This window comes from Panthera pardus, unplaced genomic scaffold (assembly GCF_024362965.1).
Source record: "Panthera pardus isolate Hobbes unplaced genomic scaffold, ASM2436296v1 HiC_scaffold_24, whole genome shotgun sequence".
NCBI classification, from domain to species: Eukaryota; Metazoa; Chordata; class Mammalia; order Carnivora; family Felidae; genus Panthera; species Panthera pardus.
This window is the reverse complement of record NW_026526810.1, coordinates 128,967,731-128,989,887: the sequence shown is the minus strand read 5'-3', so window position 1 is coordinate 128,989,887 and position 22,157 is coordinate 128,967,731. Positions and strand designations below refer to the sequence as shown.

The 22,157-nt window shown below is 49.1% G+C and overlaps 1 protein-coding gene across 1 annotated transcript; it reads left to right on the top strand.

The window, feature by feature from the left end:
* The first annotated feature begins 4,592 nt into the window (after positions 1 to 4,592).
* Positions 4,593 to 18,170, top strand: LOC109274504 (corticosteroid-binding globulin-like). The gene is made up of 4 exons (XM_019462163.2): positions 4,593 to 5,326; positions 11,552 to 11,822; positions 16,163 to 16,307; positions 17,747 to 18,170. Exons 1-4 carry the CDS (start codon positions 4,717 to 4,719, stop codon positions 17,930 to 17,932), a joined length of 1,212 nt encoding a protein of 403 aa, XP_019317708.2. The 5' UTR covers positions 4,593 to 4,716; the 3' UTR covers positions 17,933 to 18,170.
* Positions 18,171 to 22,157: the final 3,987 nt, after the last annotated feature.

The window sequence follows — 22,157 nt, the reverse complement described above, 5'->3', positions numbered from 1 at the left end:
AGGCCCCAGACTTGGACTGTGCTCTGAGACTAGAACAAGGAAGCAAATACCAGAAAATCAGAAGGTCAAAGGGGGAAAGGCCAGTGGTGGGTATTATTACCAACTCTATAATTATACTGAGGAAACTGAGGCAGAGTTTAAACAGTCCACGCATGTCCCCTGGTTCATAAACAGCAATGCTGGGCTCCTAATGCAGCGTGGCCTCCCACAAGACCAGGAAAATGAAAGCCAGGCAGCCGAGAAGGGAGGGGAGGGCAACAGGGCTGTTGTCAAAGCAGGAAAGGAAAGAAGCAGGGAGCACAGGGCAGGGAACTTCAGCAGGACTCGCCCCACCACACGGAGGGGGACACGCAGGAGTGTGGAGGGGCCTGGAAGAGGGGTGGGGGTGGGAGTTGCATCTGTCGCTCACGAGGTGCTGGTTTTGGAGCATGCCAGGGCCTCGGGGTGTTCCAGAACAGACCAGTGGTCCCCAAATCAGAGTGCACCACGTTCTCCTGGGGGTACTGTCTTCACTGTGGGCTCCCGGCCCCCTTCCAGAATGGTGGGTCCCCTAGGCGGGGCAGTGCAGGGGGTCCTGCTCCTTCTTCTTTACTGGGATACAGGTAGCTCCCTAAAGCACAGGGGAGCTGGGGACCAGCAGCCCTGCAGGTAGAACGTTCACTTACTGGTTTTGACCTTGGCTGCATTTTTTTTAATTGCTCTTACCAAACATCTTTGAAAAGGGTCTGTATGTCTTTTTCTCCTTAATTTTCTTTTTTTTTTTCTTTTAGCATTTATTTATTATTTTTTGAGAGACAGAGAAACAGAGTGTGAACGGGGGAGGGGGAGAGGGAGAGAGGGAGACGCAGAATCCCCAGCAGGCTCCAGGCTCTGAACTGTCAGCACGGAGCCCGACGTGGGGCTCGAACTCACGAGCCGTGAGATCATGACCGGAGCCGAAGTCGGACGCTTAACCGACTGAGCCACCCAGGAGCCCCTTCCTTAAGTTTCTTATAGTGATAAAATATACAAAAGATTGATCTTTTAAATTATTTTCAAATGTCCAGTTCAGTGGCATTATGTACCTCCATACTGCTGTGCAGCCGTTTCCAGCATCCATATAACACTGTGAAATAAAAGAAAGAATATATATCGGTCCCTGCCCCCTGGTTGCTGACACCGAGCTCCTAAAATCCTTGTAATTTCCTAAGTGATAAGAGCATCGGGAGCAACTCACGTTCTAATATTTGGTCTCTGCCCCTGGTTCCTGATGCAGAGTTCCTAAATCCCTTGGAACTTCCTGGGCGGTAGCAGTGTCTGTTATTCTAATGAGGTGACTTTTGATAGGGGCCTGGATAGCTTCAGGATGGGGCTGGTCCAGGAAAGAGCAAGCCATGATCAGAAGCTTGGAATTTTCAGTCTCACCGCCCCTCCCCCCCCCCCCCTTTCTCTGGGAGACAGGAGCTCCTGTGCTTGGGACCCTTCTGGACCTCGCCCTATAAATCTCTTTGTCTGGCTGTTGATTCATACTCCTTATTCTGTCCTTTATTATAAACTGTAAGTAAGTGTTTCCCTGAGTTCTGTGAGCCCGGTCTAGCAAATTATCAAACCCGGTGAGATGGTCATGGGAACCTTGATTTACAGCCAGTCAGAAGTACAGGGTGACAAGCTGGGACTTGTGATTGGCATCTGAAGTCAGGGGTGGGCAGTCTTGTGGGAGCTGAGAGCCCTTAACCTGCAGGGGTGGATAGTGTCAGAATTGAGTTACACTGTAGGGCATCCAGCTGGTGGTGGAGAATTGCCCGGGGTGTGGAAAACCCTCATACTTGGCGTCAGAGGGAAGCGTGGCAGTCGGGCGAGAGGAAAGGAGAAACACAGGAGTGTTTTCTTTATACAACCACCTTTTATTTATCTTTTCATCCATTGATGGACATTTGGATTGTATGCATTTTTTGTTGTTGTTGTTACTGTGAATAATGCCGTTGTGAACATCGGAGTGTACAAATATCTGCTCAAATCTCTGCTTCCAATTTTTTTGTGTATATGCTCAGAGGAATCGCTAGGTCATATGGTAACTCTGTGTTTAGTTTTTTGAGGCACTGCTGTTGTCTTTTCCACCCGGCTACACCATTTACCGTCCCCACCAGCAAGGTACAGGGTCTCCAAGTCCTCCATATCCAACACCTGTTTTCTGTTTGGCTGTTGCGGTTCGGTTTGATTTTTGAAATAGCCACGCTAATGGGTCTGAGTTGTATCTCATTGTGGTTTTGATTTGCATTTCCCCAATGACGTCAATGCGAGCATCTCTTCACGTGCCTGTTGGCCATCTGTATACCTTCTTTGAAGAGATGTGTGCTCAACATCTTGGCCCATTTTTTGAATTGGATTTATTTTTATTTTTTTGTACTTGAGTTTTTCTCTATTCTGGATGTTCGTCGTTTATCGGATATGGCATTTGCAAATATTCTCCCCCATTTTGTGGGTTGCCTTTCTACTCTATTGCGTGAACAAGAATTTTTAAAGAATCCAGTATGTCTAATGTTTCTTTTGTTGCTTGTACCTTTAGTGTCATGTCCAAGAAATCATCACAATTCTCAATGGATTTTCCTATTTCTGCACATTGCATCATTGGGATTTTGATAAGGATTGCGTCTAATCAGTAGATGTCTTAGGGTAATGTTGACAACTTTAAGAATATTAAGTCCTCCAATCCATGAACACAGCATGTCTGTTCATTTATTTATCTCTTCTGTAGTTTCTTTCAGCCACGTTTTGCAGTTTTCAGTGCACAAGTCTTACACCTCCTTAGTTAACTCCTAAGTATTTTATTCTTTTTGATACTATTGTAAATGGAATTGTTTTGTTAATTTCCTTTCCAGCTTGTTCGTTGTTAGTATATGGAAACAGAACTGATTAGTGTGTGTGTGTGTGTGTGTGTGTGTGTGTGTGTGTTGATTTTGTAGCCTGTCGCTTTGCTGAATTTATGTATTGGTTCTAGCAGAGCTTTTGTAGAATCTTTAGTGTTTTCCACATGTTTCTGTGATGTTGATCAGGTTGCCTATGAGCAGAGATAATTTCACTTCTTCCTTTCCAATTTGGATGCCTTTTATTTCTTTTTCTTGCCTAATTTCTCTGGCTAGAGCTTCCAGGACTGCGTTAAGTAGAAAAGGCAAAAGCAGGCATCACGCCTCGTTCCAAATCTTAGATGAAAAGTTTTCAATCTTTCACCATGACATTAGCTGTGGGCCTTTCATATATGTTTTTTTTTTTTTTAATTTTATTGAAGTGCTTCCTTTTAGTCCTAGTTTGCTAAATGCTTTTATCTTGAAAGGCTGTGTGGAATAATGCCAAAGTTGATGCTTTTTCTGCATCAACTGAGATGATCGTGGTCTTTTTTTTTCTTCGTCCTGTTAATGTGCTATAGCACACTGGTTGATTTTTACATGTGGAACCATCCTTGCATTCCAGAAATAAATCCCACTTGGTCATAGTGTGTAATCCTGTTAATGTACTGCTGAATTCTAGTTGCTAGGATTTTGCTGATGATTTTTACGTCAATGCTCATAAGCAATATTTATCTGTAGTTTTCTTTCTTTATAGGTTCTCTGTCTGGATTTGGTATGGTTACCATGGAAATTACGTTTAACCCCCTAAAGTTATAACACTCTCACTTGAATTTATGCCAGCTTAATTTCAACAGCATACAAAAACGTTGTTCCTATGCAGCTCCATACCGCCCATCCTTTCAGTTGCTTAAGTCACAAATCACATCTTCATTCGTTGTGTATCCAAAAACATAGACTAATAATTGCTTTTCGTGGATTTGTCTTTTAAATCATATCAAAAATTAAAAGTGGAGTTAGAAAGCAAAATTACAATAATACAAGTTTTTCTAATTGCTCATATATTTACCTTCACGAGAGATTTTATTTCTTCCTATAGATGGTATTTATTTACCCTTTCATTTCAACCAGAAGGGCTCCCTTCAGCATTTCTTACAGGTGAGGTCTAGTGGCAATGAACTCCCCCAGCTTTTGTTCATCTGGGACTGTCTAGATTTCTCCCTCATTGTTAAGGGATGGTTTTACCCAGGCACCTGGGTGGCTCAGTCGGTTAAGCATTCGACTTCGGCTCAGGTCATGATGTCACCGTTCCCAAGTTCGAGCCCCGCATCGGGCTCTGCGCTGATAGCTTAGAGCCTGGAGCCTGTTTCCGATTCTCTCTGTCTCTGCCCCTGCCCCACTCATGCTCTGTCTATCTCTCAAAAATAAATAAACATTAAAAAAATTTTTTTGAAAGGATTGTTTTGCCAGGTACAGGATTCTTAGTTGATAGTTTTCTTCTTTCAGTTCTTTGAACGTATCACTTGGTCAGATATTTAACCTTCCTGGGCCTCCCTTTCTGCCTATGTCAAATCATAATAATAATACCTACTTGATTTGTTTGTCAGTGAGGATTAAATGAGAAATATAGGCAAAACACATAGGTCAGCACTGGGCGCCTGGTAGGTACTTGATAAATCATAGCAGGTATAATCATACTTTCAGATGAGGAAGTTGAGGCCCAGAGTCCTGACTTGCCCCAGGTCACACAGCCAATGGGGAGGAAGGAACAGAGGCTTGAATGGGGCCTTCCATGGGGTCTTCTGCCCACCTTTTCGCCATGCCCCACCGCCTTAGAGGCCCCACATTGTCTAATGAGCGTTCCTGATTTGGCAGGGCTGGACCATCCTGGACAATGCTGCTTTCCCTGTGCACCTGTTTCCTCTGGCTATCCACCAGTGACCTCTGGACCGTCCAGGCTCAGGACCCCGACACCGATGTGAGCACAAGGAGCCCTCACCGGGACTTGGCTCCAAACAACGTTGACTTTGCCTTTACCCTATATAGGCATCTAGTGGCTTCAGCTCCTGGCGAGAATGTCTTCATCTCTCCCTTGAGCATCTCCATGGCCTTAGCTATGTTGTCCCTGGGCGCCCGTGGCTACACACGGGCCCAGCTTCTCCAGGGCCTGGGCTTCAACCTCACCAAGACATCCGAAGCTGAGATCCACCAGGGTTTTCGGCACCTTCACCATTTCCACAAGGAGTCAGACGCCACACTGGAGATGGCTATGGGTAACGCCTTGTTCCTTGACCGCAGCCTGGAGCCCCTGGAGTCGTTCTCAGCAGACAGCAAGCACTACTATGGGTTGGAGGTCTTGGCTACGGATTTCGAGGACTGGGCTGGAGCCAGCAGACAAATCAATGAGTATATCGAAAATAAGACCCATGGGAAAATTGTGAACTTGTTATCGAAGCTGGATAGTTCAGCCACGCTCGTCCTGGTCAACTACATCTTCTTCAAAGGTACCCCCCCCCCCACCGCCCGCCCCACCCATCCCATTGCCAAGAACAGTAAGAGCCATCAAAACCCAGGGTGCATTCTTGGGCAAAATCTTGGATTTTACAAAGCACATTTTCATCTGGGAATCTCTGTCTTCACCACAGTCCTCTTAGGAAAGTAGAATGATACCATCTTACAAATGTTCAAAATGACACCTAGAAGAATTGAGCCACTCACCCAAGCTCCGGTAGGTTCATTCAAGGCCCAAACATGTAATGGTGAACAGTCCGACCGCCCCGTGGTCTACGTATGTTGTCTGAGTGCTGGCCGGGAGTCGGGCACTGGGCCAGGGGCTGGAAGCCCAGCCAGACACAGCCCGTGCCCCCCAGAAACTCCCCCCAGATGGCCCCCAGGCTACACACACCCCCAGAATTCACAGCCAGCTCTGACCAAGTGCCATCTCAGCCAAACTCCAGCCCTTCCTCCCCAGTTTGGAGCAGGGTGTTCCAAAGTTCTTGTTCACAGAAGTCACCATGGGGACTTGTTAAAATTATAGATTCCAGAGCCCATGCTAGACGTACTGAAGCAAAACTGCTGGAAGAAAGTCCCAGAAGTTTGCATTTTTAACAAGGCCCCCTCCCCCAATCGTATTTATGATCAGATAATTTGGGGATACATTATTCTTTTTTTTAATTTTTTTTAATGTTTATTTATTTTTGAGAGAGAGAGAGAGGGAGAGAGACAGAGAGAGTGTGTGTGAGTGGGGGAAGGGCAGAGAGAGAGGGAGACACAGAACCTGAAGCAGGCTCCAGGCTCTGAGCCGTCAGCACAGAGCCCGACGCGGGGCTCGAACTCGTGAACTGCGAGATCATGACCTGAGCCGAAGTCGGACCCTTAACCGACTGAGCCGCCCAGGCGCCCCAAGGGATACCTTATCCTTGAGAATAAAATCTATAATCCTTAGTCTACGGCAGTGGTTCTTAACCCAGGGTAATCTCCACCTCCTCCTTCCACCCTCAGGGACGCTTGGCAGTGTCTGGAGACATTTTGGGTTGTCACAACTGCGGGTACAGTGGGGTGTGCTCCTGGCATCTAGTAAGTAGAGGCCAGAGAGGCCGCTAAGCCTCCTACAATGCACAGGACAGCCCCCACAATGATATCTGCCCCAGAGTGGCTATCATCCCAAAGCTGAGGACCCTGGCCTAGAGACATCTGCTTCTCTGTCCTCTCTAGCCTCGCATCTCAACGTTTTCCCTTTTCCAACTTCCCAACACACAGCACGCTCACACACACACACACACACACACACACACACAGCGTGCACGTGAGCGCACGCGCACACACCTGTACACACACACGTGTGCACACAGAGCAATTACACGCGCAGGCACACCTTAACACACACAGCACGCCCACGCCCACACACACATACACACGTGCACAGTGTCCGACCACACCGAGTTCCTTCCGGTCCGGGAGCACGCCTGTCCTCATGGAAGCCTGAATTAGTTCCCTATGGCTGCTGTAACAAACCACCACAAACACGGTGGCGTAAAACAACGTGGATTTATTATCTTAACAATGCTGGAGGTCAGAAGTCCAAAATGGGTCACGCGGCGGTTAAAGTAAAAGTGTTGGCAGGGCTACGTGCCTTCCGGAGGCTCCAAGGAAGAATCGGTTCCTTGCCCTTCCCAGCTTCTAGAAGCCACCTGCGTTCCTTGGCTGCTGGGCCCTTCGTTTGCTCTTAAAGCCTGTTAGTTAGCACATGACCATGACCTCTCCTCTGCCCCTGCCCCTCCCACCATCCTCTTCCACTCTTAAGCAAACCCTTGTGACGATACTGGGCCCACCTGGATAATCCAGAATGATCTCCTCCTCTCTAGATCGCCGGATTGGCAACCTTAATGTCCTCTTGCCATGTAACAGAACAGAGTCACGGGTTCCATGAATTAGGATGTGGGCATATTTGGGCGGCCATTCTGCCTGCCGCAAAACCCATACTCTTTCTGTCCCCTGAGCCGCCCCCCAACCTGCCTGCGCCAAAAACTTCTTCCCACTCATCAAATCTTGGCTCAAAAGTTACCTCCTCCATGAAGCCTCCCCTGATTCCCTCAGGCAAATCCTTGCTTCTCGCGAGCACCCCCTACAGTCTTCCCACACCTCATTTTTAACAAACATCTTGTTAGACCTTATAAGCCTGCGCTCAGGTGGTTCGGTCTCAGTTAACCAGTCATATTTGAAGAAATGCAAGTGAAACGGGGGGACAAGGTAAAAACCACATTTAATATGTATCTCTCAACAACCTCAAAGCTCATCCAGATCATAGTCTCCAGAAAGAATCCTCACTTGCCCTTTTCTCTTCTCTCCAACTCCTACTCAGTGCCCCCCGTTAGCCAACCGCACCCCCCCCCCCAGCTCTATGCTACCTGGACAGACTTACCGTCATGTTAAGCCCCCCTCCTTCTGTCCTCCATCCTCCACACCAGCCTGGAGGCCCACCTGGCAGCGATGTCCCTCCCGGGAGGGTGTGAGGCTGACCCGGCCAAGGCAGCAATTTTTTCCCTCCACTTTTACTGAGACATAATTAGTTTATAACATTGCCTGCGTTCAAGACCTACAGCATGATGACTTGATATACGCACAAACTGCAAAATGACCCCCAAGATGAGGCAAGCTGACACCCACATCCCCTCACGTGGTAGGAGTTCTAGGTTTTTAGATTCTACATACCTGTGAGATCATACAGTATTTGTCTTCCTGTGTCCGACTCATTTCAGTTAGGATAATGCCTTCAAGATTCATCCATATGGTCACAAATGGCAGGTTTTCCTTCTTTTTTCTGTAGCTGTATAATATCCCTGTGTGTGTGTGTGTGTGTGTGTGTGTGTGTGTGCGCACAGCGTTTTCTTTACCCATCCATCCATCCATCAGTGGACACCTAAGTTGCTTCCGCATCTCGGTTATTGTCAATAACGCTGTGACGGACATAGGAGTAGAGATAATGTCTTTATCTCTTTGAGATGGTGAGTGAATTTCCTTCTGATGTATTCCCAGGAGTGGGATTGTTGGATCATATGGAATTTCCGTTTTTAACTTTTTGAGGAACCTCCCTACCGTTTTCCACGTAAAATCGGCTGCACCGATCTGCGTTCCCGCGCGCAGGGCACGAGGGCTCCTTCTTCTCCACATCCTCACCAACCCTTGTTCTCTCTCGTCTTTTTGCCACTAGCCACACGCACAGGTGGGAGGTGATAGCTCATGTGGCTTTGATTGGATTTCCCTGGCGATGAGGGATGTCGGGCCCCTTTCCACGTACCTGTTGGCCATTCGTACGTCTTCTGTGGGAAAATACCTATTCAAGGCCTCCGTGCATTTTTTAGTTGAATTATTTGCTTTCTGCTATCAAAGTATATGAGCTCCTTATATATGGGGGATAGTAGCCCCTTATCCAATATGCAGTCTGCAAATGTTTTCTTCCATTCTGTAGGCCGCCTCTCGTTGTGTTGATTGTATCTTTGGCTGTGCAGAAGCTTTTTAGTTTGAGGTGTCCCTCTGGTTTATTTCTCCTTTTGTTGTTTGCGATTCTGGAGTCATGTCCAAAAAGTCAGCACCAAAATCAATGTCAGGGAGCTTCTTTTTCCCTATGTTTTCTAGCCTTATGGTTTCAGATTTTTTTTACGTTTATTTATGTATTTTGAGACGGAGGAGGCAGAGAGAGGAGAGAGAGAGAATCCCAAGCAGGCTCTGCACTGTCAGCACGGAGCCTGATGCGGGGCTCAGACTCACGAACTGCGCGATCATGAGCTGAGCCGAAGTCAAGAGTCGGATGCTTAACTGACTGAGCCACCCAGGTGCCCTATGGTTTCCGATCTTTAATTCACCTTGAGTTAACTTTTGCATGTGGTGTAGGATGTGGGTCCAGCTTCATTCTTTTGCATGAATACCCAGTTTTCCTAGCACCAGGTATTGAAGAGACTATCTTTTTCCATTGAGTTATCTCGGCTCCCTTGTCAAATATTAGTTGGCCCTTCAGGGTCTTTGGTGTTTCCATTCGTGTTCTTTACACTCAATCGCGGGAGGGTCAAGGACTCTGGGAATGTTTGCCCAGAAAGGTTTCCGAGTGCTCCCCCAAACTCCACAGGCCATCTCTCCCACAGACTGTGTGCTCCTGCCTGGTATCCTTGTCTCTTTGGAGGCCGCAGTGCCTTTGCACAGTGCTTGGCACATGGCAGGAGCTCAACAGTGGTTGCATAGAGTTTCTGGCAGCACTTCCTTGGAAGCAGAGGGTAGTAAACCCAGGTACGGGGAAAGGGGTGCTCCGGGGCCCACGAGGGGGCTTGTGGGACAGCCGTCATTTGGTGACGTCATTTGGTGACGTCATCTGGCAGTTTCTCAATGTTCTCACGACCACAGTGGGACTGAGCTGATGGAAAAGAGTAGTTCCTGGTGATAAAATCCGAACGGCTTTGGAAATAGAAATCTGAATGCGAGAGCCGACAGGGGCGTGTGCTGCTTTGTTGTATACAGATTTTCCGGAACACAGCCAAACTAAGTGGCAAGCCCCTGTTTAAGCTGGGGCTACCCTAATATGTTTCCAGAAGGCCGGCATAATAAGTAGCAATGAGCAGTGGCATAGCTATCCGTCACTAAACTTAGGGCAGGCAAAGTGTCCCTGGCATGTCCCTTACTTAGTGGACTCTCTCGACAGCTTTTTTTCTTTTTTTTGAGAACACTAAAAATATCGTTAGAAGGTTTTCTGCAGGAATCATCCTTGCTCTCCCCAGTTCGCCCCCATAAATTCTTAAGTTTCCCGACCCCGAGTTCTCATGGCCCAAGAACTTTCAAGGAAAAAAAAATCCCCTAAAATAGAGGTCGGGCCCCATTCTGTATTTTGTTTTGTGCCCAAGGAAAAACCTAACCCTGAAAAAATTCACTTTTTTTTTTTTTTTTTTTTGCTGGAAGTCGGACAGGTAAGTGAACTAAGTGACCACTTAGTAAGTGAACCACTGCCTTCAGTCCAGGGGGTCCCAGGCCTCCTCTGGAGGATGGTTTGAAAGCCCTCAAATGATCCCGCTTGCTGTGAGACAGCCAGGCTGCGACGTCACATTCAGGCACCAGGGAGGGGGCGGGGCATAGGCTCCAGGCCCCACCTCCACCCACCTCTCCCTACTGCCTCCCTTAGGAGCCCTTCACGGAGACTGAGGCTGAACAGAACAAGAGTTCTGGCCTTGTGGTCCGCAGATCCTGCAGGCGGCGGGATGGAGAGAGGCCTGCCTGGACCTCTGCTCTGGCCGCCACCTCCAGGCAGCCTCAGTTGGGACACAGAGACCTCACAAGGGCACCGGGGCTTTCAGGCCGAAGGCATCCAAGACACCGGGGACCCCCAGGAGGCAGGGTCCCCAGTCATCTCCAGGCCTGGAGAGCACCGGAGGCCCTGGCGAGATCTGCCCACGTCTTTAAATATCCAGAGTTCTGTCACCTGGGAGAGGACTCACGGTCGCCTGGAATGAGCCCAGAAGGGTCGAAGGGGCTCAGCAGACAGGCCTCACGATCAGGCGGGCTTTGGCTCTCGAAGCAATTTTCTTCCCTTTAAGAGCTGAGCAGTGGTGGAGAGTCTGGTCCGTGAAGGTAGTGAGCTCCCCATCATGAGGCAGGCAGAGAGGCTACGGGATGCCATCGCGGAACACGGTGGAGGGCTTCGAGTCCGGCCGCTGGTGTGAGCCTGTGACCTCAAGGGCATCTTATCCTGACTTTGCCCGCAGGAAATGGGGTGTGGCCCTCGGGGGAGTGGGCACAGTCCACGGGGGACCAGGGGGCCTGCTGGGCTTCTGTGGCTGACGTCAAGGCGTGGGGACGGGACGGGCGGTCCCTTGCTCCAAACCTCCCCCACTCCTGACCTCGAATTCACAGCCCGAGTTCCATTCGACACGATTTCAGAGCCCTCCAATCTGGGATCCACTCCGGGCTCGGGTGGGAGGCAAAATCTGGTTTCCCGAATCCGACCCCCAAATCCAAGGCCCAGCATTCTCCTCTGTCTCCCTCCTCCTGTTTTTAGCAGCTCAGGAACAGAGTGAACCCTCAGTCCGTGCCAAGAGGTGGAGAATACAACAGGCCCAAAAGTGCCGGGGATTTCATACCTTACCGGGAACCTCCCGCCTCCCTGGTGGGGGCCGCGACCCGGCCTAGAGCTCTCGTGTCACCCACTCTCACGGGCCTGTCTCCTGCCCTCCCCCTCCCTCCTCTCCCAGGCATGTGGGCACACCCCTTCGACCCGGAAAGCACCAGGGAGGAGAACTTCTATGTGAACGAGAGCACCGTGGTGACCGTGCCCATGATGTTCCAGTCAAGCCCCACCAAGTACCTGAAAGACCGGGTGCTCCCCTGCCAGCTGGTACAGCTGGAATACACGGGCAACGGGACCGTCTTCTTCATCCTCCCAGACGAGGGGAAGATGGACACGGTCATCGCCGCGCTGAGCAGGGACACCATTCAGAGGTGGTCTGAGTCGCTGACCATCAGGTAAGCCCTTGCCCTCCCCCTGGACCCGCCCTCCGGGGCTCATCGCTTTCCCGTCCGCTGGGTCCCCAGCGGCCTGAGGTTCTCTGACCGAGAGGTCACACCTGTTCATCCACCTGTCGGTTGACACTGAGATACGCTGGGACAGTCCACAGAGTGAGGTGCCCCGTCCCTGGGAGGCTAACAGCTACCTTCTGCGTGATCACGTTTCTGATTTGTTGGCTTAAACTGTGTTCACCAACTGCCCCCGGCCCCTCGCTTACCCGTTGTTATTATCTTGCTTCCCCTGAAATCAAGCACGGTTACCACTCCTGAGAGACCCCATAAAAAATACACCAAAATGACCGTTTCCTTCATCCCGGAGCCAACACATGGCTCAGTCGGTGAAGTGTCCGACTTCAGCTCAGGTCATGATCTCAGTTCGTGAGTTCGAGCCCCACATCGGGCTCTGTGCTGACAGCTTGGGGCCTGGAACCTGCTTCGGATTCCGTGTCTCCCTCTCTCTCTCTGCCCCTCCCCAGCTCTCTGGCTCTCTCTCTCTCTCTCTCAGTCTCTCTCAAAAATCAATAAATATTTAAAAAATTAAAAAAAAAAAAAAAAGAAGGTAAGGACCTAGGTAGGTAATAAAGGAGTAAGGGAAAAGGGGTGAGGGGTGTATATGCCCACGGGCCAGTGGGGAGGGGGGGGGGGGACAACCAGCCAACGCGTGCCCAACCCGAGGCCCACGCAAGGGGTGCACACTCAGGGAGGGTTGACTGAGCATGGGAGCTGGGAATGAATGATGCATGATGAATGAATGAATGAATGAATGGACGAATGAACTCATTTCCCCCCCCCAGGCACCTCTGAGTTAGACGGCAATCAAAATCACGGTCACCTTGGAGGAGGGGATAGATGTTCTTGAACGTGATCCTCACTCTCGTGAGATTGCAGTTGTGTCTGTGTGCAAGCAATCCGAGCAGCACCATCAGCGTGGGCCCTGGCGGGGCGTGGGGCGGTGCAGACCGTAAGGGCAAAGGGGACGCAGGGGAGGAAGGGGACACTGGGGTCTGGAGTAGTCAGGAATGCTTCCAGAACAGATGCCATTTCTTTCCTTTCCTTTCCTTTCCTTTTTCTTTCTTTCTTTCTTTCTGTCTTTCTTTCTTTCTTTCTTTCTTTCTCTTCCTTCCTTTCTCCTTTCTTTCTTCCTTTATTTCTTTCTTTCCTTCTTCTTTCTTTCTCTTTCTTCCTTCCTTTCTCCTTTCTTTCTCCTTTCTTTCTCTTTCTTCCTTCCTTTCTCCTTTCTTTCTTTCTCTTTCTTCCTTCCTTTCTCCTTTCTTTCTTTCTCCTTTCTTTCTTTCTCTTCCTTCCTTTCTCCTTTCTTTCTTCCTTTATTGCTTTCTTTCTTTCCTTCTCCTTTCTTTCTCTTTCTTCCTTCCTCCTTTCTTTCTTTCTTTCTCCTTTCTTTCTCTTTCTTCCTTCCTTTCTCCTTTCTTTCTCCTTTCTTTCTTTCTCTTTCTTCCTTCCTTTCTCCCTTCTTTCTTTCTCTTTTCTTTCTTTCTCTTCCTTCCTTTCTCCTTTCTTTCTTCTTTCTTTCTTTCAATCTTTCTTTCCTTCTTTCTTTCTTCCTTCCTTCCTTCCTCCTTTCTTTCTGTTTTTTCTTTCTTTCTCTTTCTTCCTTCTTGCCATTTCTTTCTTTTCTTCCTTCCCTTCTCCTTCCTTCCTTTCTTTTCTTTCTCTCTTTCAATACACGTAACTTTTTAAAAAATTTTTTTAATGTTTATTTTTTTTGAGAGAGAGAGAGAGAGACAGACAGAATGTGAGCAGGGGAGGGGCAGAGAGCGGAACACAGAATTTGAAGCAGGCTCCAGGCTCTGAGCTGTCAGCACAGAGCCCGATGCCGGGCTCGAACTCACGAACCGAACCGTGAGATCATGACCTGAGCCGAAGTCACTCGCTTAACCAACTGAGCCACCCAGGCGCCCCTCTTTCAATACACACAAATGGAAGCAGCAGCTTAGACCATGTACTAGGCTAAGCAGAAAGGATAGAAGGTGGATAGGACAAAAGATGGACTTCAAAGACATGCATTCGAGAGTAGAAACACAGATTCTGCTGGAATTAATACTGTACAATGACGTCAGTTCTGTCCTCGCGGGACCAGAAAGGAGCTAAGTAAATGTTCGATGCTGAGGGAAGGGAGGATTGCTTGGCTGCCCCAGGGGACCACAGAAAGGGCTGCGGAGGGAATTGCTTTCCACTTGAACTGTGTGTTAAGCCCGAGGGCAAGTTCAGCCAGCGGAAGGGCCACCCAGAGCGTGCATGGGACAGGAAATGGCACAAACCCCGGCCAGGAGGCCGTGTCCCGGGGCACCCACAGGGCCAGGCAGCAACAGCAGCAAAAACCGAGACAAATTCTAGTTGAATGAAATTTGTAATCCAAGAGCTTCGCTGGCAGAAAATCCAGAAAGAAGTTCTGCTATGTTAATACATGTGCGGGGTTTGGGTTTTATGGTTTCAAGTTATTTTTATTTCGAGTCGTAGCCTCAGAGAGCTGCTCAGGGCCGGGGCTTCTGGAGAGTTTAGTCCTATTCTGCGAGTGGAGACGTGGACGCCTGGGGTCTGACCTCACTCCAGCCGGGAAGAGCCGTGTGGTCAGCTCCGTGGTTCCCGGAGATGCCCTAGCGCTATGTGGGGCCCCAGAGTTGTCCTTAGTCCTGGACCCCTCGCACTTGACCTTTCCCATGGCCACGGGGGGGAGTGGGGTGGGTATGTGCGACCGTGAGCCTGTGTTTGGGCAACGTGAGGGATCCCTCGCTGCCTCCTCGCCCTTTCACTTGCCCCACCCCCACCCTTCCAAGGGAGCCCGGAATTCAGGAACGGCATCCCCGGTGGTGGTTGTGCACCGCGGATCAAGCAAATTCTGGCTCCCTTTCTGTTGAAAATGAGAAGGATAATCTTTCTCTTTACACCAAAAATAAGCTCTTCACTAAAACACTTCAGCTTAAAAAACATTAATCAAAAACACATACTATTTTCTTCTAGATTTTTTTTTTTAAACAAACATCCAAGGCAGAATTTTGATTGGGCAGGAATTCTCTACTCCATCCACATGACACTCTGCTAGTCCTAGAAGTCAGACCCTACGGGTCCTCACCTCCAGGCTTGTGTCACCCACTCTCCCACCTCACCCCTCCAATGATCACCTCCCCCCTCCCTGGAGCAGCACCCCTCAGGGTCCAGCTGTCTCCTACCTCCTAGGGAAGACTCATTGCCCCCACACACAGCTCGTGAGAGCCCTCTCTCCATCTCCCTTCCTTGTCCCTCCTTCCCTCTCCCTCCTCCCTCCCCTTCCTCCCTCCCCCTCCCTCTTTCCTCTGCCCTCCTCCCTCCCTTTCTCTCCCTCCCTCCCCCTTCTTCCTCTGCCCTCCTCCCTCCCTGTCTCTTTCTCTCCCTCCCTCCCTCCCCCTCCTCCCTCCCCCCTTCTCCCTCTGCCCTCCTCCCTCCCTGGCTCTTTCTCTCCCTCCCTCCCTGCCCCTCCTTCCTCCCTCCCCCCTTCCCCCTTCCTCTGCCCTCCTCCTCTCTCTCTCTCTCTCTCTCTCTCTCCCCCTCCTTCCCTCTCTCTCTTCCCATGAGGCAATGGGGCTTTGAGGCAACTAGTCCTGACCTCTTCACAATTCTGCTGCTTCCCAGTGGTGTGACTTTGGGGAAATTCTTCAGCTTCTCTTGAGTTCAGTTCTCTCCATCTGGAAACTGAAGATGTTGGCTCCAACTCCTTGAGGTTGCATGAGTGAGTGTGTGTGTGTGTGTGTGTGTGTGCGCGCACACACACACACACACACACACACACAGGCATTGGATGCGAATACAGAAGCTAGGAGACATCCACCAGGTTGATTCCCCTCTAGGAGAGAAGTGCCCTCATGGCCCTGCCCCTGCGCTGTCTTGCTCTTTAAATGAGGACAAGCAAGGACTTGGCTAAAGCTACACAGCATTAGTGGCAATGCTGGGGCCAGGACCGTGCTCCCAGGTGCTCCCCCCACCCCTCCCTTTCTGCAGGGGTGCCTGGGGGACCACAAGGACTCCTTCAGGGACCCTCTTCTTCAATGTCCAGCTGTACCACAAGTGGAATCCACTCAGAGAAAGAGCCTAGAAGAAAAGATCGAGCAATTCAGAGGCCCAGAGAGGAAGCTCATGCATGTGATGGCGAAAGAGACAAAGCCTGCCTCTTGTTCTGTCCCTTCTCTTTTTCCCCAAAAGTGTGTCCGGCTGGGAGGCAGGGTCCGGAGGGGTCACAGAGGAAACGGAAGTCGCCTGGGAGGGGAAGTCTAACCCCATCTGCTTACCCCCTGCCCCCCGAGCAGCCAGGTGGACCTACACATCCCAAAGGTGTCCATCTCTGGAGACTACGACCTCAGGGCCATCCTGAGGGACATGGGCATTGCAGACTGGGTCAACGGGACGGATTTCTCCGGCATCACCCGAGAGGCCCAGCTGAAGGCGTCGAAGGTAAATGTCCCTAGAGCCGGTCTCCCTAGAGCCCCCCAAATTCACGGTACAAATATAATAAGCAACACGGAGCCCATTCACGAACGGGTCTCTGAGCCCCAGGTTGAGAGCCCCGGGTCTTGTCCACGCCCCTACTTTTATTTACAACAGGGCAAACGGAGGCTCCGCAGGGAAATGCGATGTCTCTAAGGTTACACGGAAGCTAGTGACAAGGGAGGGTCGCAGCCCAGGCGCGTGCCCCTTCCGCCGGGCCACACAGAGGGGGACAGGGTGGGAAACCAAGCCATCATGGCAGGACTGGGGGCGGCCGGTACCAAGAAGGGACCAGGGAAATGGGAAAATTCTGAGTGAAATCACATCGGCCCGTCTACCCGTTACACTCATGACCCTTCATCCGTCAGCTCTGTGTTCTGCTGGTCACTCCAGAACATAAGTATTGAACACCCACTCTGTGCCCCAAACTTCTAGACACTGGGTATGCCTGCGCTATTCTGACGGGGCCCTTCCCCCACGGGACCTCGCAGTCCTGTGGGTGACAAAACCAGACGGGGGACAGGACAGAGTTCCAGAGGCAGCAGCCCCTCCGTCCAGCACGCAGTATGTGCTGGATAAAACGCATACCTTGAAGGATTGAGTCAGCCAGCCCTGAGCCAATCTCTCGGGGGAGGAGCCTCTCTGTCTTGAGAAAGGTAGATGACCCCGCCCCCCCACCCCACCCCCATGGCCACAGAGCTCGTGGATAACGGCGTGACATTTGGCCCTGGGTCTCTTCCACTCGAAGCCTCATCTCCCAGGACAAACCCCAGGGCTTCCCTGGCCCCGCTCGGCTTCCTCCTAGCTACGTGTGCCCATTTACGGAGCTTCTCGGAGCCTCCGGTTCCTCGCTGTCCAGCCGCTGAGAGGCACCGTCCCCTCGGATGTTGTTTATTAGTCAGTTCTGACCCACCCAAGGCTCCTGACGCGAGCCACTCCGGCATTTTGCTGATTTCAGAAATTCTCCCTAATTCTGATCACAACGAGAGACCGTTCAACGGTCCCTTTTCCACCCTGGGCAGGCCCAAGCACTTTGCATAAACTGGACCCTAGTATGTGACTAGTGGGGTGGAGGAGGGAGGTCTCCCTTTGCCCAGGACCCCGGAAGGAGTGCCTGATGTGGACACCGAAGTCCAGTTAGTACCATGAGCCCCCTAAACTCCCCGCGGCCGGCTCCACCTGCCCACTCTCTAGGGAAGAAGCCTAGGTGCCACCTGGGTTCCGGAGGTGGACAGACGTTGGCCCTAATCCTGGGGCTGCCACCTAGGGAGCCAGCAAGCGACCCTCTCTGAGCCTCAGCTTTGCCACCACAAACCGAGGGTGGGAGGGCTCAAAGCGAGGTGTGGAAAGCCCCCAACACACAGCAGGTGCGCAACCCCCACCTTCCGCCCCCCCCTCCCCGACAGGTGGTCCATAAGGCTATGCTGCAGCTGAGTGAGAGCGGCCTGGAGGCGGCTGCCCCCTTCGGGCTCACGCCGAAGGCGGCGTACAAGCGCCTTGCCGTCCACATCAACCGGCCCTTCATTGTCATGATCTTCGACCACTTCACGTGGAGCAGCCTTTTCCTGGGCAAGGTTATGAATCCGACCTAACGGGGAGTCCCCCGGGGAGTCCCAGCACCGGCTGACTCTGCGCATCAGGGACCCCACAGACACGCTCTGGGCAGGGGGAGGGTCCCCCAGTCTTCTCCAGGCTCTTCTGTAGTGGGGCAGGTGACAAACTGGGATTGACCGTAATGAAACAGTGTGCCGCTGTACTTCCCTGGCTTTGATCATTGTGCTCTGGTTATGCGACACATGGAAGCTGGGTGAAGGGCATCTGAAAACACTATTGTTTTTGTAAATTTGTGTAAGTTTGACATTATTTCTAAAAAAGAAGAAATCATGCAGGCCAAAACACAACAGAAAGACATCTTTAAAATACTAATATATATATATATATATACACACACACACACACACACACACACACACACACACACATATCATAACACCTCTAAAAAAGAAAGAGAGGGGTGCCTGGGTGGTTCAATCAGTTAAAGGTCCGACTCTCAATACCAGCTCAGGTCGGGGCGCCTGGGTGGCTCAGTCGGTTGGGCGTCCGACTTCAGCTCAGGTCACGATCTCGCGGTCCGTGAGTTCGAGCCCCGCGTCGGGCTCTGGGCTGATGGCTCGGAGCCTGGAGCCTGCTTCCGATTCTGTGTCTCCCTCTCTCTCTGCCCCTCCCCCGTTCATGCTCTGTCTCTCTCTGTCTCAAAAATAAATAAAACGTTAAAAAAAAAATTTAAAAAAAAAAAAAAAAATACCAGCTCAGGTCATGATCTCACGGTCGTGGGATCAAGCCCTGAATGCCCTGCTTGGGATTCTCTCTCTCCCTCTCCCTCTCTCTCTGCCGCTCCCCGGCTCACGATCTCTCGTCCTCTCTCAAAATAAATAAATAAACTTTAAAAAAGAAGCAAAGCAAAACAGTCTTTCAAAAACGAAGTCAAAAATCAAGATTTTTTTTTTTTATTGTTTAGAGAAACAAAAGCTGAGAAAGTTTGCCACCTTCGCTAAGAAAATTTTTAAGCAGTTCTTTAGGCTGAAACAAGATTCTAAATGGAAATTTGGACCCATACAAAAGGGTAAATATGCAAATATATATAAAATATTGTTTAAACATCTTTAAAATACAATTAACTGTCAAAAGCAAAAATAGTTACCAATTTAATGCTGCAAACTCCAAATGCTCGCTTTGTCGCGGCTCTGCAAAAATGGATCTGGACAGGATATTAAGCTTTGTCAGTAGAGGGCGCTAGAGAAACGTTGCCAGAGGAAGAGGTTTACCCACCTGGTTTGGGGCAAACAACATTAAATGAGATAAAAGATAGATGATAGATGATAGATGATAGATGATAGATAGATACATAAATAGAAGACAGCTGGACAGATGATTGATGATAGATAATGGATGGATAGATAAGTATATATCTTGAGAAATAGGAATATCTTGAAATAGGAATATCTTGAGAAATAGGAATACTTCCTTAAATATGCATATTTATACCTTTCATATGTATATGGAAGGTATATCTAGACCTGAATCCTCAAGCCATCATCTTAATAAGAAACACTAAAGGAGCACCTGGGTGGCTCAGTCGGTTGAGCATCCTACTTTGGCTCAGGTCATGATCTCACAGCTCGTGAGTTCGAGCCCCGTGTCAGGCTCTGTGCTGACAGCTCGGAGCCTGGAGCCTGCCTCTGCTTCTATGTCTCCCTCTCTCTCTGCCCCTAACCCACTCACATTCTGTCTCTGGCTCTCTCAAAAATAAATAAACATTAAAAAAACTATTTTTAAGTAAATAAACATTTTTTTAAAAATTTAAAAAAAGAAAAAACATGCCTACTTGCAGAAGGCATGTAATGTACCTGCATTACCCTAGTAAATCAGGGATAAAAGAAACTCACGTAACAAAAGAATTCAGCAAGCTGTCAGGATATAGAATCAACACGCAAAAACAAGCACCTTCATATACACAAATAACCAGTTAAGCAAATAACAGAGGAGGAAATCCAGTAGCAACCAAAAAAATACAAGACTTAGAAATAAACAAGGGGCGCCTGGGTGGCTCAGTTAAGCGTCCAACTTCGGCACGGGTCATGATCTCAGCGTCCATGAGTTCAAGGCCCGCGTCGGGCTCTGTGCTGACAGCTCAGCCTGCTTTGGATTCCGCGTCTCCCTCCCTCTCTGTGCCTCCCCCGCTCGCCCTCTGTCTGTCTGTCTGTCTCTCTCTCTCTCTCAAAAATAAAAACAAACACAAAAATTTTTTTAAAAAAGAAAGAAAGAAACAAGAAATGTGAAGAATCTACACTGAGAAAATGATAACATTGCTCCTAAAAGATGCAAAATTAGACGTGAACAAATGGAAATAAGATGCCTCGAGATCACCCAGCTACAGTCTTCCCTAAGTTAATGCAACAATTCAATGGTATTCCAAAAAAATAACAGCAAATCTTTTTTTTCCTGGAGATAGACAAGACGACCTTGAAGCCCATAGAGAAAGATAAAATGCGATAGCCAGGAAAACACTAAAAAGGAAAATATATGGGGGAGCAGGGGATGGGGAGGATAGGGGACCAGCTCGAGCAGAGATTACACCAAACCACACGGATTCTCTAATTAAGTCTGTGGCACTGGTACATAAATACGTGGGCAGCCCAATGACGTAGATTGGGAAGGCAGGAAATAGACTCCAGGCCCCGGGAAGGCCTTTTTCTCGTAAGGATGGCTGTCATTGGAGTTAGGGCCTAAATCTGGGATGATCTGATCTGAAGATCTTTGCCTTAATTACAGCTGCAAAGACCCTTTTTCTAAATAAGGTCACCCTCACAGGTACCCGGAGTTAGGACTTGGACGTAGCTTTTTGGGAACCACTATTCAGCCCAGGACATGTAACAAATATACAGATTTGCTTTTGATCCAGAAATTCTAGGGATTTAACCATAAGGCAAACGTCTCACAATTTTTAAAAATAATCTGCACAAGGTTATTGATGGGAGCATTATTTGTAATTGCAAGATACTGGAAACTACTCAAATGCCCAAACATAGGCAGTTGGTTGAATAAACAATAGAGTAAGCGATAAACAATAAACTATGAAGTTGTAAAAACTAAGAATAATGAGGACTTCTAGGAATTGAGTTGGTGAGGAAGAAAAAGAAATAAGGAAACACGTCCCCGTGTCTGCAAGGGATGGGGGCGGGGCACAGAGAGGAAGGAGTCCGAGAGGATGACCCTTCTCTCCGGGGACCTTCTTACATGATTTAGACTACTGGAATAATGTTAATGTTCCATATATTCAAAAACAAAATTAAGTGAGCAACACGAGGAAAGCCCTAAAAGCCAATGAAAAGAAAAACAAATGAATTGAGACGTATCGCAAACAGAGAACATCATCACACTGAAGGTGAGAAAAAAGGATTCGCCCAAGGAACTTCCAAACACAGTACTTGGACAATTTACCCCCGGTTTGAAGAATAAAAGGAACACATCTTGAAGCCTTCTTTCCACGCTTGGTTTTCAAAGTGGAGCGGGGTATAGCAAATATAACATTACGTATATGTTTTGTAGGGTTAAGCAAGAAGAAAGGTGCACATATGGAATGGGGGAAGCAGAAAGAATGCTGTGGGCTAGGGTGTGAATTGGAGGTATAAACTCACGATTTCCAGCACATTTCTAACATCTATGTATACCTGGGACAATTTGAACATCTAACTAAATACACACATGAATACATCTCCATATATAATAAGACCAGTAATGCATTAAAATGCATGGAATAAAATTGAGCTCATGAGTCTATCCTCAGAATGTTAATAAATACGAAAGGAATAGTGGATTTAGACTACCATCCTAAAAAAACCGATTCGGGCAAGAACGTTCAATGGATACACATCTGGGGGCAGGAGGAGTTTGGCGAAAAGCAGGATATTTAAGTGTGTTTCAAAGTATCTCCTCACAAATCACTTATTGCAGAAGGAGACACGGTAGGTAGAGATAGGGAGAAGTGGACATCACCTCAACCAAGTTATAAAAATAAACATGGCCTGGGCGCCTGGGTGGCTCAGTCGCTGAAGCGTCGGGCTTCGGTTCAGGTCAGGATCTCGCGGTTCGTGGGTTTGAGCCCCGCATCGGGCTCTGTGCTGACAACTCAGAGCCTGGAGCCTGCTTCGGATTCTGTGTCTCCCTCTCTGCCCCTCCCCCACTCATGCTCTGTCTCTCTCTCTCTCTGTCAAAAATAAATAAACGTTAAAAAAATTTAATAAAAATAAAAAAATA

Excerpts from the sequence above, each read along its gene's own strand:
- LOC109274504 (XM_019462163.2), top strand. The coding sequence starts at position 4,717 with ATGCTGCTTTCCCTGTGCACCTGTTTCCTCTGGCTATCCACCAGTGAC. Across the intron at positions 11,823-16,162 it reads TCTGAGTCGCTGACCATCAG|CCAGGTGGACCTACACATCC; the intron begins GTAAGCCCTTGC and ends CCCCCCGAGCAG. Across the intron at positions 16,308-17,746 it reads CCCAGCTGAAGGCGTCGAAG|GTGGTCCATAAGGCTATGCT; the intron begins GTAAATGTCCCT and ends CCTCCCCGACAG.